General features: G+C 36.2%; 1 protein-coding gene across 4 annotated transcripts in view; it reads right to left on the reverse strand.

Annotated features, from left to right (window-relative positions):
- The window catches only part of LRBA (LPS responsive beige-like anchor protein), a 728899-nt gene that overhangs the window by 163753 nt on the left and 544467 nt on the right, over window positions 1–20679 (reverse strand). For all 4 annotated transcript variants that reach the window (XM_033402948.2, XM_033402953.2, XM_012535502.3 and 1 more), the window contains 2 exons: window positions 9350–9490; window positions 8185–8304 (listed from right to left, as the gene is read on the reverse strand). In XM_033402948.2, coding sequence (XP_033258839.1) covers window positions 8185–8304; window positions 9350–9490 — 261 coding nt within the window. The remainder of the gene's footprint in view (window positions 1–8184; window positions 8305–9349; window positions 9491–20679) is intronic.

A 20679-nucleotide genomic window follows, 5' to 3' on the forward strand; every position in this document is an offset into this window, starting at 1 on the left:
CGGAAGCCATTAACTAAGAAAGGGAAGACTGTGAGAAGAGCAGGTTTAAAGGAATGAAGATCAGGAATTTGGTTCTGAACGTGTTAAATTTGAGATACATTTTACATGCTAAAATGGAGATGCTAAGGAGCGAGTCAGATATCAGGATAAATGTACATGCTAGAGATGTAAATCTGGGAGGTGGAAGGCTCCCTTGCATCCTTTAAGATACAACTCAAATACCACTTACTCTGTGAAGTCATTCACAACCCCACTTCCTCCAGGAAGAATTCACTTCATTTTGTTTATATCTTATTATAGCACTTGGCACTGTCTAACTTGTATTAAAAATAGTTTTATGTATATGTGTCGTTCTCACCTGGAGATATGTGAAGTAAAGAACTGTGTTTATCTTACCCTTTTAACCCCAAAAACTCCCTACTATGTATTGCATATGATAAAATAATCAGTAAATGCTGCTTAACTAAATGTGTTTGGGGGGACTTGAATTCACCTGTCATAGGAAGTTTTCTGCTTGAAGGTAGGGAGCTAGATCCCCATGCCCTAACTAAACTTGTTCTTCTTCTGTGTTCTCTAAGTACATGTCCAAGTCAAATTTAATTTCTCTCTCATCTTAGGAGACAAATCAATCAGCAAATCCTAACAGTTCTTACCTTTTAAATATGTCTTAAATTCATCACATTTCTCTAGTACCACTGCCTCCACTGCCTCTCACCCCATTACTTTAACAGCTTACTTAGTGTTTCCACTCCTGCTCAGTGTAATACAAACACCGATCACAGCGGTCACTTAAAACCACAAAATCCCCTCTGCTTTGACCTTTCCAGTATATCCCCACTGCCCCCAGGATAAAGTTCAACCTCCTTACTAAAGCTTATAAGGCACCCCATGATAGGCCCTGAATTGCCGCTTTCCTCTCCCTTCTCCTCATTTCAGATCTTGTAGCTATGAGCCACAGATCCTTTATTATACTGAATTGCTGGAATGCTTTTATCGTCAGTACCCCATTTACCGCAAATGTTCACTGAAGGCAATGCTCTGTCTCATTTGATGCTGTATCACAACCAGGGCCTGATTGTGCATAAACTCAATTAAAATAAAAACTTTAAAAATTAAATGCTATCTCAGGATTCCACCAAACTTGTTACCCTAAGTTTATTTTTAGCACAGGTTATTTTAAAAAATATTTTTGTACTAAATTCCAAGCTTCTAGAGAAGTATAGTTCTCCAACAATCTCCATGTAAAAGATATAAAGAATGTAAAAGAACCATTTACTATTGCCCCCTTTCTAAAATAATGAACCGAGCTGACATTTATGACTCTTTCCACTCTCAGATCCTGATTTGTTAATCACTTCTATAGGAGAGAAGGAAAAAAGTTTAAACTGCAGCAAATCAGATTCTATTTAATCATTAGATTAAATTTATTGACACTAACGGTACCTGAAAACCTGTGTGCTGCCTGCTGCCTCAACGGGGAGCTGGGGGGGCTGGGGAATCAGCAACAATGAACTGCCTAGAAAAGCTTAGATATTTGCCTAATATTTACATGTGACTGCCTTATGAAATTCATTCAAGCTTTATGAGTCTGATTTGTTCCACAAGATTTGGTTATGATGGTTCAGGCTGAAGACAGTAATCTATTTTGTACCTCAGTTTCTAAACTTAAATGATTTTTTTAAAACTTGAAACAGAGTTTGCTGGGGGATTTTTTTTTTTGAGAAAGAACTGGGTATCTGTATTTTTAAAATGGATAGGGTTGCATCAAGGGATGTGGGACTTCTTTGAAGCACAGCATCAGCGTGACCTACGATAACCACCCTTTTCTTTCTTTTTTTTAACATCTTTACTGGAGTATAATTGCTTTACAATGTTGTGTTAGTGCTGTACAACAAAGCACTATATGTATACATATACATACTATATGTATATGTATGTATATACATATATACTATATGTATACATATACATACTGTATACAAAGCTATATGTATACATATATCCCCATATTCCCTCCCTCTTTCGTCTCTCTCTTACCCTCCCTATCCCACCCCTCTAAGTGGTCACAAAGCAATGAGCTTATCTCCCTGTGCTACGTGGCTGCTTCCCACTAGCTATCTATTCTACATTTGGTAGTGTATATATGTCAATGCTACTTTCTCACTTCATCCCAGCTTACCCTTCCCCTTCCCCGTGTCCTCAAGTCCATTCTCTATGTCTGCATCTTTATTCCTGCCCTGCCCCAGGTTTGTCAGAACCATTTCTTTTTTTAAGATTCCATATATATGTGTTAGCATACGGTATTTGTTTTTCTCTTTCTGACTTACTTCACTCTGTATGACAGACTCTAAGTCCATCCACCTCACTACAAATAACTCAATTTCATTTTTTAGGGCTCAGTAATATTCCATTGTATATATGTGCCACATCTTCTTTATCCATTCATTTGTCGATGGACACTTCGGTTGCTGCCATGTCCTGGCTATTGTAAATAGTGCTGTAATGAACATTGTGGTACATGACTCTTTTTGAATTATGGTTTTCTCAGGGTATATGCCCAGTAGTGGGATTGCTGGGTCATATGGTAGTTCTATTTTTAGTTTTTTAAGGAACTTCCATACTGTTCTCCATAGTGGCTGTGTCAATTTACATTCCTACCAACAGTGCAAGAGGGTTCCCTTTTCTCCACACCCTCTCCAGCATTTATTGTTTGTAGATTTTTTGATGATGGCCATTCTGACTGGTATGAGGTGATACCTCATTGTAGTTCTGATTTGCATTTCTCTAATGATTAGTGATATTGAGCATCGTTTCATGTGTTTGTTGGCAATTGGTATATCTTTGGAGAAATGTCTGTTTAGGTCTTCTGCCCATTTTTGGATTGCATTGTTTGTTTTTTTGATATTGAGCTGCATGAGCACTTGTACATTTTGGAGATTAATCCTTTGTCAGTTTCTTTGTTTGCAAATATTTTCTCCCATTCTGAAGGTTGTCTTTTCATCTTGTTTATGGTTCCTTTGCTGTGCAAAAGCTTTTTCTAAAATAAATAAATTTATTTATTTATTTATTTACTTATGGCTGTGTTGAGTCTTCGTTGCTGCATGTGGGCTTTCTCTAGTTGTGGTGAGCAGGAGCTACTCTTCGTTGCGATGCGCAGGCTTCTCATTGCGGTGGCTTCTCTTGTTGAGGAGCACGGGCTCTAGGTGTGCAGGCCTCAGTAGTTGTGGCACATGGGCTCAGTAGTTGGGGCTCAGGGGCTCTGGAGCACAGGCTCAGTCCTTGTGGCGCATGGACTTAGGTGCTCCGCGGCATGTGGGATCTTCCCGGACCAGGGATCGAACCCATGTCCCCTGCATTGGCAGGTGGATTCTTAACCACTGCGCCACCAGGGAAGTTCCTTGCAAAAGCTTTTAAGTTTAATTAGGTTCCATTTGTTTATTTTTGTTTTTATTTCTATTTCTCTAGGAGGTGGGTCAATAAGGATCTTGCTGTGATTTATATCATAGAGTGTTCTGCCTATGTTTTCCTCTAAGAGTTTTATACTGTTTGGCCTTACATTTAGGTCTTTAATCCATTTTGAGTTTATTTTTGTATACGGTGTGAGGGAGTGTTCTAATTTCATTCTTTTACATGTAGCTGTCCAGTTTTCTGCTGGGGGATTTTAAAATATTACTTATCACAGTGATGATTCTCCAACCCAATTTTAGCACTTTCTATTTCAGTCCTCAAGACTAGCTATTATTGCTACTACCTGTCAGTTCATATTTAGATGGAGTACAACATCAGGAACATTGTTGCTCAAAGAACAAGAAGGCATTCTTCCTTCCATAAGCAGAAAGCTATCCCTTGGTGTGATGCCAAAACAATGCCCTAAGTCTGCACTGCCAAATGGAGTAGCCATTAGCCACAAGTGGCTATTAAACAATTGAAATGTGGCTAGTCTGAGAAGAGACCTGTTGTAAATATAAGATACACACCAGGTCTCAAAGTCTTAATATTAAAAAAAAAGAATGTAAAATATCCAATTAATAATTTTATATTGATTACATGCTGAAATAAAAATATTTTGGATATATCAGTTTAAATATATTCTTAAAATCAGTTTCACATGGTCCTTTTGACTTTTTAAAATGTGACTACAAGAAAATCTAAAATTATATATGTGATCATAATTATGGTTGACCTTACATTTCTATTGGACAGTGTGGTAAGCCTAGTTAGAGAACTGATCAACACTTCTGAACTCTTTATCCAGACAGAATAAAAAGCATCATTGAGGGTCAGGCCTGAAATGGAACCACCAATGATGAACCGAAACACAAACGAACCCCCCAATTTTAAAATGGTAAATCATGCTAAAAATGAAAGACTGCTTTAGTGAAATCTGATAATGTCTCTTTCTTCTCTGAAATAAAAATAATTAATCTTTTAACCTTTATTTTTAGGAATAACATATTTTTTCAGTAAAATTATTCTGAGTATTAGCAGAATACAAGAAATAGGGATCCTAAGATATTATAGTGACAGTTCCCCTTTAGCAAAAAAAGTTAAGTACTAGAAATGTTATTTTATTCTTATTTTTTCCAAAAAATTAGTTAATCAATTAATTAATTATTTTTTTTGCCTGCGCTGTGCAACTTGCGGGATCTTATTTCCCCCACTAGGGACTGAACTTGTACCCTCGCCAGTGAAAGTGCAGGGTCTTAACCACTGGACTGCCAGAGAATTTCCCTGAAAAAGTAATTTAAATAAATCTTCTATCTACCTAACAATATTTCATTTTTGAAAAATGTCATGAAAACATTAGAGAATGCATATTAATCTAGCAACATATACTTCAGAAGCCACTCAGTAAAGTGATTCCTACCACCCACTCACATACTTCACTATCCCCTCTCTACTGTTTAACATTTTCCTTCGTATTTCTAGAAACTCTAACACGACAACACAAATAAAGATCAGACTATAATTAATATGATTCCATCTGAAATATAATGTTATATCTCAATGAAATGTTTATTATAGTAATTTAAATGTGCTTTCTTAATATATTCATTCTTATACATTATATTATTATAATAATTTAAACATGCTTTATAAAGTGTTAGAATGTAACATGAGGAGGCAAGATCTAAAAACAAAAAATAAAAAAGGCATGATTAAATCCCTCCTCAGTTGTAGAAGGACCAACTATAAGGAGGCTCTTTCAATAGCCTATAGCCTGTGTAACCATGTATTATATACTTTTCAAAGTGTTCACTCAGTTGTAGGGTCCAAATTACCGGGTTATTAATATAGAAAATGGAGTAATTTATCAATGTCCTATTCGCCTTACAGATATTTTGTGGTTTAAAAAAAAAAAAAAGAAAATTAGGAAAATATACATATTGGTTAGAAGAGCAAGTGGGTTTCATCCAAGTTAGTCCTGAAGAAAATTTCTGTGCCTCTGAACATAATGAAATGGTATTTAAGAATAAAGCTGTATCTGGGCTTCCCTGGCACAGTGGTTGAGAGTCTGCCTGCCGATGCAGGGGACATGGGTTTGTGCCCTGGTCCGGGAGGATCCCACATGCCTCAGAGCAGCTGGGCCCGTGGGCCATGGCTGCTGGGCCTGCGCATCCAGAGCCTGTGCTCTGCAATGGGAGAGGCCACAACAGGGAGAGGCCCGCGTACCGCAAAAAAAATAAAAATAAAAAAAATAAAGCTGTATCTCTAAGCAGGCTCCAATCAACTTGACACTTGGAATTTTTAATTCTTTTATTTTTCTTTTAACTTTTGCCTTAACTTTGTACTCTACTTCTTCATTTAGATGCCCTATATAACTAGGCTAGGAAGATAGAAATTAAGTAGCACAATAACAAGAACTAAAATTCTAGTATTGGTTTAGTAATTGGGGCTGTTTTTATCAAAATCTGCTGAGGCATTCAAAGGGAAGCGAGATGGATTTGAGTGTATTTGTGAAGAAACAAGAGTAATGAGAAAAATAAGGAATGAGAAAGGTAAAGTTCATATTGGGTTTTTATTTTTTAATGCTGTAGCTGTTTTGTGTGGGTTTATTTTTTATTTTTTTTTACAAGTGGGGTATTTTGAAGGAAATGTTTGGGGAAATGGAACCAGACATGTGCTAATTAAAGAATCTTGAGAGAAAAAGGAGGAGATTTAGGAAAAAGAGACAACAAAACTACAAGGATCTATCTATCACATGTATCTCCCGTCCAACAAAGCATTGAGCGGGAATGTCTAATACAGAGAGGTAGAAATTTGAAGATATACACTACCTCTCTATTACAGAGCAGAAAAAAATTCAAATTCACAATTTTGTTCTTGTTTACACTTCTATTACCAAACTTAAGTATGAGGTTATAACTTGGTCCTGAGATACTTAAAAAACAAAGGAATTTAGGGGCTTCCCTGGTGGTGCAGTGGTTGAGAGTGCGCCTGATGATGCAGGGGACACGGGTTCATGCCCCGGTCCGGAAGGATCCCACATGCCTCGGAGCGGCTGGGCCTGTGGGCCATGGCCGCTGGGCCTGCACGTCTGGAGCCTGTGCTCCACAACGGGAGGGGCCGTGGAGGTGAGAGGCCCGCGTACCGCAAAAAAAAAAAAAGGAACTTAGAAATTAAAAATTTTTTTTCATGTCTTCAATTTGATAACAAAAAGTCTTATCAATGTTTTCCTATGTCCATATCTCTTATGACTTCTCAAAAGGTTTAAAGTATGTAAAGAAATAGCTTTGAGATTAGAAGTAGAAACCATTATTAAATCTGTTAACTATTCTGATTTACTGTTATCTAATTATCCATTTCAAAATTATCTACTGATGATTCTTAAGGGATATGATAATTTCAAAAGTATTTCAGAGTACATTATTTGTGCTATCAAAAATTCCTATAGATGTTCCAATATAAAAGATTATTTCTGGGGACTTCCCTGGTGGTCCAGTGATTCAGAGTCCATCTTGCAATGCAGGGGACGCCAATTCAATCCCTGGTTGGGGACTAAAGTTCCACATGCCACGGAGCAACTAAGCCCTCGTGCTGCAGCTCCTGAGCCTGTGCGCTCTGGAGCCCGCACGCCACAACTAGAGAGAAGCCTATACAATGCAACGAAGAACCTGCACGTTGCAATGAAAGATCCTGCATGCCGCAACTAAGACCTGACACAGCCCCCACCCCCCAAAAAAAAATTTTAAAAAGAGATTATTTCTGCATATGATGGAATCTTCAATAAAATATCTTGGATATAAGCAGTGTTATACTCTACAGTAAGATAAAGTATGTGAACACTTTTTATAGACTGTAATGTATCATGACTAAAAGTAAGATACAATTATAATTTTAATTAATTTTTTAAAGTACTCTATAGTAACATAAACATTAGTAATGTAACTTTTCCTCTTTCAAGCCCAAATATTTCTCATATGTGCTTATCATTTTCTCCCATATAGTATAATTATTTATGTATAAGACATAGCTCTTTACGACACCTAAGGACACAACACAGGCATATCTTGTTTTACTCAACAGCATCTAAACAGTGAAGAAACAGATACTATGTCACAAAACTAAAATACAGTACTTTTGAGGGCAGAAGCAAAAGTATTGTATCAGCTACTGTGCAAAGTTTTTGATCTACTGAACATATATATAGATAGAAGAACTCATTTCCCCTCAACAATAAAGCAATTCTATAACAAGCAGAGTCAGGTAGGCATTTAGAACCAGCAGTAGGTAAAAGATGATTACCTTAAGAATAGAGACAGGGGATTGCTAAAGTATCAATAAAATAAGTTGAATTAAACTAAACATCTGAGATCTTTCTCACAGTATTTTTGTGACTATATTAATTTTATTCATTGAGTTTGGAATCCCATTAAGCACGCTGCTTTACATCCATAATACTGTATTTTTCCTTTAAAAAGGATTCCAAGGAGGAAGGAAAACAACTGTTCCACAATTAAGGAGAGAGAGATGAGACAGACAGACAGAAACAGACAGACACAGGAGGTAGAGAGAGAAAGAGAGAGAAATCTTATATAATGGTTATTGGCCACTTAATTAAGGCCTCATCCTTTGAGGCTCATCTTTAGTAAATAGGGCTGTATTGCAAGAGAGAAATTATCAACATCCATTCAATAAGAAACACATTGGCAATAATAATTGTAAAATGAAGTATTTCTGTACCTTAATATCAGATGTATCACGCTGACTGTTTCGCCAAGCTCTGGAAATCGATGAAAAAGTTCGATCTGCATGATCAAATTTTCCTCCTTGTAAATTTAGGAAAGAAGTTGTGAAGGGTTCCTAAAAAATAAGCCATTTAAAAAAGCCATATATTCCCTCATGCATAAAAATGTGGTTTTTATAAATCTTTAGATCTAAATACTTAGTTACCAATAGACATTAGCCAGTAATACGTACTAGGCATAGACTGGGAATTATACTTAAATTATTACATTAATATTCTTATATTATTTTTGTTTCAGAAGAAATATTTCCAAAATTTAGTATTTTTCAGACTCTCTTCAATATTTTTCAGACTCTCTTCCTTTCTAAGAACAATTTATTAATAACATTCAGACATAAATTAGACTGCATTTGCTTCACAGTCCAGGGAAACAGTCCAATATGTAATTTTCCTATTGTTATGGCTCAATATTTAATTTATGATTAAGAAAAGAAAAATGTTTGGAAGATTTAAAAGCCTCCTTTTAGTTAAAGAACACTTAAACACATATTAGTGGATAATTGCTTGAAATTAGCTAAGCACTATAAATTACCTCTAGGATTTATATCTGCCTGTACCCTCTAACAAGCTTTAATTAATGATGTGCTGCTAATGCTTTCCCAAAGAAATTACTTTCTAGTAGATGAATCACCTTTCAATTTTACAGAAACATTTCTTGTTTAACCAATATGTTATCAATACACAGCAGTCTTGGGGTAAATTACAAACACACCTTATTCCATTTTGGGCAACTGAAGTTTCCAAAATATATGAATATATGTCTGTGTTAAGGGAATCTTATTTAGTTCTTATTTTAATAGACTACATTGGAAAATAACATATGTTACAATTTAGAGTCTGGTAAGATATCAAGGACTTGAAGAGGCAAATTTAAGGAAAAAAATTCACGCAATTCCAGGTGAAACATTTTTATGGCCATTCTACAGTAACGTGTTATAAAACACAGCCCAAATGGGATAAAGAGATACTTATATAGGTAGAGTCTCAATCACTGAAAAAAATTTCACCATTCAAAAAAGATGCTGATGATTTTTAATCAATGCATATTCTCCACAACATTGAATTTACTTATTCATGGTTTATTATTCAAATTGAACTTACTATTCTTAGCAGCCATGCAAGAACAAAACTTGCAGTTGAGTAATGAGTGCCATAGTGGAACTTTGGAACTTGATCGTCTTCCCAGGATTCATAACGCTCTGCAAAGAATGCTGCTCTTTTTGGATTCAAAGCTCCTATTGGCTGCCAACGGGGAGGAGAAGAAACAAGAACACATAAATACAATCGTCCTTTATTTCTTTCTCTCTTCAAATATTATCTAATCAGCAAGTGTGAAAGTGAATTAAAAATACATACTATTCAAATTAAAGCAGTGTTACAGTCAGAGAGTGGATTGAAATATAAATTTATTTTTCAATGCACATTAAATATACACATATAAGTAAATGGAGAAACCTGTCATTTCTCAATAAGTCTAGTTTCTGTTGAATAAAGGTCTTTAATCAGCCCATAACAAGCATTTTCATGAAGATAATTACATGAAGTGAATATTAGTTATATGATACTTTGGAAAGCATCTATAAAATCCTCTTTAGTCCTTAGAAGCGACAACCAGAAACAGAATCTTGAAGCTAAAGGATTAACATATCATAGATTGTGAGAAGACAATGCAACAAAATTTGGCAGGGGGCGAGGGTGGGGGAGAAGGAGTGCAAGGAGGAGATTGTGTGAAAAAGGGATTAAATGTAAATCTAGAAATTTCTAATAGTATGAGTAAAACCAAAATTTAAAAGATAAAAACATGCCAGCATGAAATTTTTTTTTAAATGTGTAACATGAATAGAATATTAGACAGATTACGAGCTTGTACAATAATACTTTACAGCAGAGGTCCCTAAAGCAGCACAGCGAAGTGATGAAGAGCCTGGGTTTACTGGAGTGACAACAATACCCAGTCAGAAAGTTGTTTTGGAAAATAAAGTGAGTAAGTACATGGAGGGACAAACCATACCTGACAATATTCAATGAATGCTATTATTTTTAAGGTTATCTTTTAACAATGGGGTAAAGTTTGAATAAAACAATAGCCTATAAGCCCCCAGAATATTGGTTGGTATAAGATAAGAGCATAATAAATGTTAGCTGGTATCATTATTGTTGCTGCTGCTGTTGTTATTCAGGGAATTCATGAACTCCATTAACCAGTAAGCAAAATTTCATGTGATTATGCACATGTACAATTTTCTTCAGGAAGACATACAGAGTATTCTAAGATTCTCAAAGGGGTCTAAGGGCTTAAAAAACAAGTAACAATTCATTCTCATAAAACATTCTAATCTCTAGAAAATCTCTACTCTTTATTTAAAATATAAGTACCAATTCACTGAAAAAAAATGTAAGATTACTTTCTTTAATGAAAACCTATCAGTTAGTCACTCATTTATATGAGAAAGAAAATGTCTGATCATTTATGCAGAAAACGTTAAACTGAAATTTAAAATACTGGTTTTAAAATAGATGCATTCAGAAATATTCTATGGAAAATGAAGCAATGTTAAACTAGTTTTTAAGTAGCTTTTCATGTTAAAAAGTAATTTTAAGCAGTATTTTAAATGATCATTTTGGCTATATTTCTTAAAATTGTTAATTATTTTTTCAAAACTGCCATTTATTTCTAGTACCTTTCATTCTGTTTCAATAGGATGGTTCTAATCAACATTTTATTTTAAGCCCTTTTTTTAACTCTACAAGCAAATTTTTAAAAACCTTTAGTTGATTATTATTTTAAACCAGTATCACAGTATACCAATTTAAAATGCCATCTTTTAAAGCATTAGTTTCTGTACAAAAGAGTTAAATCTGATTTACTAAACTTATGCCAGTTAAGGATGGAACTGACTCCAAGAAATCTTTGTTACAGAACCAATTTGGAATGCCTTTAAATGTATTTTAGCTGTTGTCCCTGAAGACTGAGCCATGCAAAGGAAAGAAAGAAGAAATAAAATCACTGGAAGACAAATTACGTGAAAACAAAATCAATGTTCCTTTTGTATGGTTCTGCAGCATATTAAGTATTCACTTTATGTGCTCCTATTTTTATTACTCTCCAAATGAGTACACCCCCAAAATCAATAGTTATAGAAACACATTTCTTGAATATAATGCTAAAACCAATTAGGATTGATTTCACTAGCATCCGAAAAAAAATGGCATCGTGCAGAGATCCATATACGTAGAACCCACAGTATTGATTCCGGCTGTGATTGTTACAGTTGATTTCTGAAGCCTGCTACAGGACAGCTATCAAGACATAGCACATTTATTTGCAAGCATATAAAAAAGAAGTCCCCAAATAAAAGAAGGTTAAAAAAAAAAGACTAGTGGAGCTGTGCAATGACAATGATACACTATCAGCTTACTCAGAGAAGTTACAGTGGGAATACACACATTGAATTATACATTACGCGAAAGCACTGATTTATTGTGGTAATAACATCCACCTCATTAAAAGATTCTGCTTTGCTGCAGTTGGAAGGCTACATATTGTTTACTGCTATAAATTAATGGCAGTGCAAAGAAGACTGTAGAACCATCCTAACAATAGATCTGTAATGACAGTGCTGTATATCACAGCTTCCTCAGCAGCTTCATAATAAAATGGAGACAATGTATTGAGCTAATACATTCTACCATGCTGGCCCATATTTTTCTGACAATTGCTTTAAAAGATGAGCTGAATCCAACTATGTTATAATGCTGCAAAACATTTAACTAAGCAAGAGTCAGTCATACACCAAAGTGCATCACAGCATTTTTGAAACATTATCTAAATCAGCATTTCAAGATATTTATTCATCTCTGCAAAAGAACTAAAAGTAAATGCTGATGGTTCCTCTTACTTATACAGTATATTAAGAGCAACAAATGGAGGGCAATTCAGGAAGATGCCTAGTACTATCATCCTACAGAAAGCTCTTTGTACAATTTAATTGTAAAAGCTTGACAGATAATTTTTCAAAATCAGCAAATTGATTAAAGGAAGAAGAGCAAAAATACTGGTCATTTAAAATGGTCATGACTTCCTGGAAAAAAATCAATAAAAAATAAGTATTGATTAGAGAGGTATAATTCAAGTTCATAACCAGGTACATATAAATAGGCTGAGGATATAGAAAAATAATTTTAAACACTACAAAAAGCTAACAAATAGAATTATATAAGATTTTTTAAATCTGTAAAATAATAAAAGAACCTTAATCACAACAAGATGAAAAAGTGATTCAAATAAAATGGAATTATTTAAAAATTAGAGTATCAGGACTACCAACACAAGCATTTACGTTAAAAAAAAAAAAGGAAATAAGAACTTGGATTAAAATAGGAAAAGACAAATTAAAGAAAAAAGAACACCAGAACTCTTGAAAATGTATAAATAGCAAAACAACAACAACAACAAAAAAAACTACACATAGGATATATTATTCTCACGAATAGCCAAACTGACAACTGTGGTAGATTGGTAAGTATTCTGTTTGAAATTCTCATCTGATACCTTTCAGAACAAGATATGCAAAGCAAAACTTTCTAAATCAGGTTTTTAAGAATATTACAATTAAAAAAATCTTTTGTTACCTTTTTTGAGAAGTAATTTTGCTAATTATTAGAGATATAAAAATACTGCATGTAAAGTGCCCAGTTCAGTGCCTGGAATGCAGTAAGTTATTAGTAATAATAATTATTGTTATTTTTCAGCTTATTTGATCAAGAATATTTAAGGAAAAAAGCCATTAAACAAGCCTGATGAAATTAATGTTGCCTATTAAGAAAGAAAGTAATTAAGCATCACAATCATCTAATGGTACATGCAGTACTGTGCATTATCTGTTGGAAGCCTAATAGTACACAGTAGACATCAAAACTGCATTACTCTATCTCAAAAACATAATCAAAAACAAAATTATCTTTCAAAAGTCAAAAGGGCCTCCAAATTTTACTGTGAAAAGCATATGAAATGTCAAGCAAGTTACAATTATCTAGTACTACATTAATTAAAAACAAATGGTATTGGATTCAAAGGCCCCTATAACCACCCAACACAGACTCCTTCATCTGATTACTAGTAAAAGTTAAGCTGTAAAAAGACTGTAGTGTTCATACATTCTAAGTTTTTTTTTTTTTTTTTTTTTTTTTTTTGCGGTACGCGGGCCTCTCACTGTTGTGGCCTCTCCAGCTGTGGAGCACAGGCTCCGGACGCGCAGGCTCAGCGGCCATGGCTCACGGGCCCAGCCGCTCAGTGGCATGTGGGATCTTCCCAGACCAGGGCACGAACCTGTGTCCCCTGCATCGGCAGGCGGACTCTCAACCACTGCGCCACCAGGGAAGCCCCCATTCTAAGTTTTTGCTTTCTTTTTAAAAATTTTCTTACCTGAAGTTATCTAATTAATAACCTCCAGCTTACATTTTGTATTTTAGAAAACATTATTATACATTCTCACAATAAATGTGAGCTAGATATCCCTATTTTAATAATGAAGAAAATACGTATCTTGAATAACCTAGCTCAAAATCAACATAAATCTAGGAAACAAAAATCAGTATTCAAAACCAGTCTTTGGGCCATTTTATCCATAAACGGTTGTATTATAAAATGTTTTTCCTGATTTCAACAATTTCCCACTTTCTTACACTTCCATTTTTCAAATATGATATTTATTTAACAGGTTTATTTAAAAGACTAATAATGTATATATGTAAAGAGCTCCTGGCACAAAGTATTCAATAAGTATAGCTGCTGTTAATGTTGTTGTAATTGTTATTATCACCATCACCAGAATTTCTTTTTCCTTTTGAGATTTATATGTGAACTGTTCCAATTTATATCAACTTTTCAGAAGTGGAGTTCCAAACTGCTGGATCATGGTTACAATTACTAAGAGTAAGAAAGTTGTAGAGAATTGGCAATAAATCTCAGAAATTTTACAAAGTATAGATTTGCTTGAGTTAACAACCTTCTCTTTTTAAAATCTAAGTCTAAAAAGATATTTTTTTCCATCTTTCTGTGAAAGCTTTCTTTGGTAATCATTAAACCTTAACATCTGGGGATGAGAAGCAGGAGAGAAGATTAGAGGAAAAGAAAAAGGTTATGCAGCAACAGACTCAGAAATGGGGCCGTTGGACACGCTAAAGTATAGTGTATCATAAACATACATTTTGTGGGTTAAGAGCAGAGTAGGGAAGAGCTGTCAAAAGTGAAAATGGGCTCATGAAGGGGAGGCAAAAGAGCATGACTACTTTTAGGATCTTGCTTACGATCTCGATGACTGGCCTAAAGCCATCTGTCAATGTTATCTTCATTTGGTATGATTAGAACACTGGAAATATCCTTTAATTCCAGGACTACACATAAACCCTGTCCGACAACATAGAAGAGGGCATACAGGCAAGAGAGGTTATACATTATTATATTCTGGAAGTACGGTAGTCCTATAGATAACAAAACAGAGCGATCACAAAATGAGGACAAGGAAAAGGTAACAATATGGTTGAACCCAACGTTATATGAATCTGATGTTATAAAAATGTCACGTTAAAGGAAAGAATCATGTTAATTAAGTGTAAGGTACTTGATATTCATGAACAAATTAAGCAAAAATCTTCAAATTCAGACAATGAAAGAGGATGGACTATCAGGAAATGTGACATCATAAAAGACGGTCATATCTGGTTAGAGAATAATGATTTGTTTTGGGAAGATTATAGGAAAAAACTATGATAAACATATTAAAGAGGCTATTCTATCTGATGACAATGCAATTATTTACTGGCTATACGTGAAGAGTCTAAGAGTCTTAAGTAAATTATCTCACTATATTTACAACAACACCTTAATATAAAAAACTATTAGCATTCCCAATTTACAGGTGAAAAAATTGCGTCTGGGAGAAGTTAAATGACTATTAAAGGTTGGTTCCCCAGTCAATAGCAGAGCCAAGATTCAGAGTCACATCTAACTAAATTGACTAGTAAATCCTAGAATAACTACAGTTGTGTGGATTGATGAAAGTGTTGGTGCTGAATCTGCAAGGGCACTGGAATCCTTTCATGGGAGGTTTAGATTAAATGCTCTTCTGAAAAAATGTTATTTATGTTTTTATTCCCACCTATATAATGTGCATGGATATCAATTTAGCAGAAGGCTTCACAAAAGGGGGAGAGAGATGAATATTTTGTCTTGGGGATGCTGAAAAATGGTTGGCAAAAACAGCTTTTGAGAAAGTGAACACAGGGGCGCCTTCGAGACAGTGGAGTAGTAAGACGTGGAGATCACACTCCTCCACACAAACACATCAGAAGTACATCTACATGTGGAACAGCTACTACAGAACACCTACTGAAAGCTGGAAAAAGACCTCAGACTTTCCAAAAGGCAAGAAACTCCCCATATACCTGGGTAGGGCAAAAGAAAAAAGGAAAAACAGACAAAAGAATAGGGACGGAACCTGCACCAGTGGGAGGGAGCTGTGAAGGAAGAAATGTTTCCACACAATAGGAAGCCCCTTCACTGGTGGAGACGGGGGTTGGGCAGGGGGGAAGCTTTGGAGCCATGGAGGAGAGCGCAGCAACCCGGGTGCAGAGGGCAAAGCGGAGAGATTCCCGCACAGAGGATCGGTGCCGACCAGTGTTCACCAGCCCGAGAGGCTTGTCTGCTCACCGCCGGGGATGGTGGGGCTGGGAGCTGAGGCTCCAGCTTCGGAGGTCGGATCCCAGGGAGAGGACTGGGGTTGGCTGCGTGAACACAGCCTGAAGGGGGCTAGTGTGCCACAGCTAACTGGGAGGGAGTCCAGGAAAAAGTCTGGACCTGCCTAAGAGGCAAGAGACCATTGTTTCAGGGTGCGCCAGGAGAGGGGATTCAGAGCACCGCCTAAACGAGCTACAGAAACGGGCGCGAGCCAGGGCTATCAGCGTGGACCCCAGAGACAGGCATGAAATGCTAAGGCTGCTGCTGCAGCCACCAAGAAGCCTGCGTGCAAGCACGGGTCACTATCCACACCTCCCCTCCCAGGAGCCTGTGCAGCCCGTCACTGCCAGGGTCCAATGATCCAGGGAAAACTTCCAGGGGAGAACACACGGCGTGCCTCAGGTTGTTGCAACGTCACGCTGGCCTCTGCCGCCGCAGGCTCACCCCACATTCTGGACCCCTCCCTCCCCCGAGCCTGAGTGAGCCAGAGCCGCCAAATCAGCTGCTCCTTTAACCCTGTCCTGTCTGAGCGAAGAACGGATGCCCTCAGGTGACCTACATGCAGAGGCAGGGCCAAATGCAAAGCTGAACCCCAGGAGCTGTGCAAACAAACAAGAGAAAGGGAAATTTCTCCCAGCATCCTCAGAAGCAGCGGATTAAATCTCCACAATCAACCTGATGTACCCTGCATCTGTGGAATACCTGAGTAGACAACGAATCATCCCAAAATTGAGGAGGTGCACTTCAGGAGCAACTATAGTCTTGGGGTTTGCTTTCTGCATCTAATTTGTTTCTGGTGTTATGTTTATCTTAGTTTAATACTTAGAGCTTATTATCATTGGTAGATTGTTTATTGATTTGGTTGCTCTCTTCCTTTTTTAATTTTTCATGTATATATATATTTTTTTTTCCTTTTTCTCTTTTTGTGAGTCAGTATGTATATGCTTCTTTGTGTGATTTCGTCTGTATAGCTTTGCTTCCACCATCTGTCCTAGGGTTCTGACTGTATGGTTTTCTTTTTTTTAATATAGTTTTTACCACTTGTTATCATTGGAGGATTTGTTTTTTGGTTTGGTCTCTTCATTCTTTCCCTCTTTCTTTTATTTTTAATTATTTATTTATTTTTAATACTTTTTTCCTATTTTAATAATTTTATTTAATTAATTAAATTATTTCCTTTCTTTCTCCCTTTTCTTCTGAGCCGTGTAGCTGACAGGGTCTTGGTGCTCTGGCCAGGTGTCAGGCCTGAGTCTCTGAGGTAGGAGAGCTGACTTCAGGACATTGGTCCACCAGAGACCTCCAAGCCCCATGTAATATCAAACGGCAAAAGCTCTCCCAGAGATCTCCATCTCAACGCTAAGACCCAGCTCCACTCAACGACTAGCAAGCTACAGTGCTAGACACCCTAAGCCATACAACTAGCAAGACCCCACCTATTAGCAGAGAGGCTGCCTAAAATCATAATAAGGTAACAGACACCCCAAGACACACCACTGGATGCGGTCCAGCCCAACACAAAGACAAGATCCAGCCTCATCCACCAGAACACAGGAACTAATCCCCTCAACCAGGAAGCCTACACAACTGACTGAACCAATCTTAGCCACTGGGGGTAGACACCAAACACAACGGGAACTATTAACCTGTAGCCTGCAATAAGGAGACTCCAAACACAGTAAGTTAAGCAAAATGAGAAAACAGAGAGACACAAAGCAGATGAAGAAGCAAGATAAAAAACCACCAGACCAAGCAAATGAAGAGGAAACAGGCAGTCTACCTGAAAAAGAATTCAGAGTGATGATAGTAAAGATGATCCAAAATCTTGGAAATAGAATGGAGAAAATACAAGAAACATTTAACAAGGAACTAGAAAAACTGAAGAGCAAACAAACAACAATGAACAACACAATAAATGAAATAAAAAATTCTCTAGAAGGAATCAATAGGAGAAAAACTGAGGCAGAAGAACAGATAACTGACCTGGAAGAAAAAATAGTGGAAATAACTACTGCAGAGCAAAATAAAGAAAATAGAATGAAAAGAATTGAGGACAATCCCAGAGACTGCTGGACCGATATTAAACGCACCAACATTCGAATTACAGGGGTCAGAGAAGAAGAAGAGAAAAAAAAAACGGGCTAAGAAAATATTTGAAGAGATGATAGTTGAAAACTTCCCTAATATGGGAAAGGAAATAATCAAGTCCAGGAAGTGCAGAGAGTCCCATACAGGATAAATCCAAGGAAAAACACACCAATACACATACTAATCAAACTATCAAAATTAAATACAAAGAAAAAAATATTAAAAGCAGCAAGGGAAAAGCAACAATTAACATACAAGGGAATCCCCATAAGGTTAACAGCTGATCATTCGGCAGAAACTCTGCAAGCCAGAGGGAGTGGCAGGACATACTTAAAGCGATGAAAGGGAAAAACCTACAACCAAGATTACTCTACCCAGCAAGGATCTCATTCAGATTCAACGGAGAGATTAAAACCTTTACAGACAAGCAAAAGCTAAGAGAATTCAGCACCACCAAGCCAGCTTTACAACAAATGCTAAAGGAACTTTTCTAGGCAGGAAACACAAGAGAAGGAAAACACTTACAATAACAAACCCAAAACAATTAAGAAAATGGTAATAGGAACATACATATCGATAATTACCTTAAATGTAAATGGATTAAATGCTCCAACCAAAAGACACAGACTGGCTGAATGGATACAAAAACAAGACTCATACACAGGCTGTCTAAAAGAGACCTGCTTCAGACCTAGGGAAACATACAGACTGAAAGTGAGAGGATAGAAAAAGATATTCCATGCAAATGGAAATCAAAAGAAAGCTGGAGTAGCAATTCTCATATCAGACAATATAGACTTTAAAATAAAGACTGTTACAAGAGACAAAGAACAAAGACACTACGTAATGATCAAGGGATCAATCCAAGAAGAAGATATAACAATTGTAAATATTTATGCACCCAACATAAAGCACCTCAATATATAAGACAAATGCTAACAGCCATAAAAGGGGAAATCGACAGTAACACAATCATAGTAGGGTACTTGAACACCCCACTTTCACTGATGGACAGATCATCCAAAATGAAAATAAATAAGGAAACACAAGCTTTAAATGATACATTAAACAAGATGGGCTTAAATGATATTTATGGAACATTCCATCTAAAAACAACAGAATACACTTTTGTCTCAAGTGCTCATGGAACATTCTCCAGGATAGATCATATCTTGGGTCACAAATCAAGCCTTGGTAAATTTAAGAAAATTGCAATACTGTCAAGTATCTTTTCCAACTATGAGACTAGATATCAATTATAGGAAAAAATCTGTACAAAATACAAATAAATGGGGGTTAAACAATACACCACTAAATAAATAAGAGGTTACTGAAGAAATCAAAGATGAAATAAAAAAATACCTAGAAACAAATGACAATAAAAACATGATGACCCAAAACCTTTGGGATGCAGCAAAAGCAGTTCTAAGTGTGAAATCTATAGCAATACAATCCTACCTCAAGAAACAAGAAACATCTCAAATAAACAACCTAATCTTACACCTAAAGCAATTAGGAAAGAACAACAAAAAACCCCGAAGTTAGCAGAAGGAAAGAAATCATAAAGATCAGATCAGAAGTAAATGAAAAAGAAATGAAGGAAATGATAACAAAGATCAATAAAACTAAAAGCTGGTTCTTTGAGAGATAAACAGAATTGATAAATCATTAGCTAGACTCATCAAGAAAAAGAGGGAGAAGACTCAAATCAATAGAATTAGAAATGAAAAAGGAGAAGTACCAACTGACACTGCAGAAATACAAAGGATCATGAGAGATTCCTACAAGCAACTATATGCCAATAAAATGGACAACGTAGAAGAAATGGACAAATTCTTAGAAAAGCACAACCTTCTGAGACTGAACTAGGAAGAACTAGAAAATATAAACACACCAGTCACAAGCACTGAAGTTGACACTGTGATTAAAAATCTTGCAAGAAACAAAAGCGCAGGACCAGATGGCTTCACAGGCGAATTCTATCAAACATTTAGAGAAGACCTTACATCTATCCTTCTCAAACTCTTCCAAAATATAGCAGAGGGAGGAACACTCCCAAACTCATCTACAAGGCCACCATCACCCTGATACCAAAACCAGACCAACGATGCCACAAAAAAAGGAAACTACAGGCATATAACACTGATGATTATAGATGCAAAAATCCTCAACAAAATACTAGCAAACAGAATCCAACAGCACATTAAAAGGATCATACACCATGATCAAGTGGGGTTTATCCCAGGAATGCAAGGATTCTTGAATATACGCAAATCAATCAATGTGATAAACCATATTAACAAACTGAAGGAGAAAAACCAATACTGAAGGATCATCACAATAGATGCAGAAAAAGCTTTTGACAAAAATTCAACACCCATTCAACACCCACCCATGATAAAAATCCTCCACAAAGTAGGCATAGAGGGAACTTACCTCAACATAATAAAGCCCATATATGACAAACCCACAGCCAACATCGTTCTCAATGGTGAAAAACTGAAACCATTTCCACTAAGATCAGGAACACGACAAGGTTGCCCACTCTCACCACTATTATTCAACATAGTTTTGGAAGTGATAGCCACAGCAATCAGAGAAGAAAAAG

Source organism: Orcinus orca, chromosome 4, assembly GCF_937001465.1.
Source record: "Orcinus orca chromosome 4, mOrcOrc1.1, whole genome shotgun sequence".
NCBI lineage: Eukaryota > Metazoa > Chordata > Mammalia > Artiodactyla > Delphinidae > Orcinus > Orcinus orca.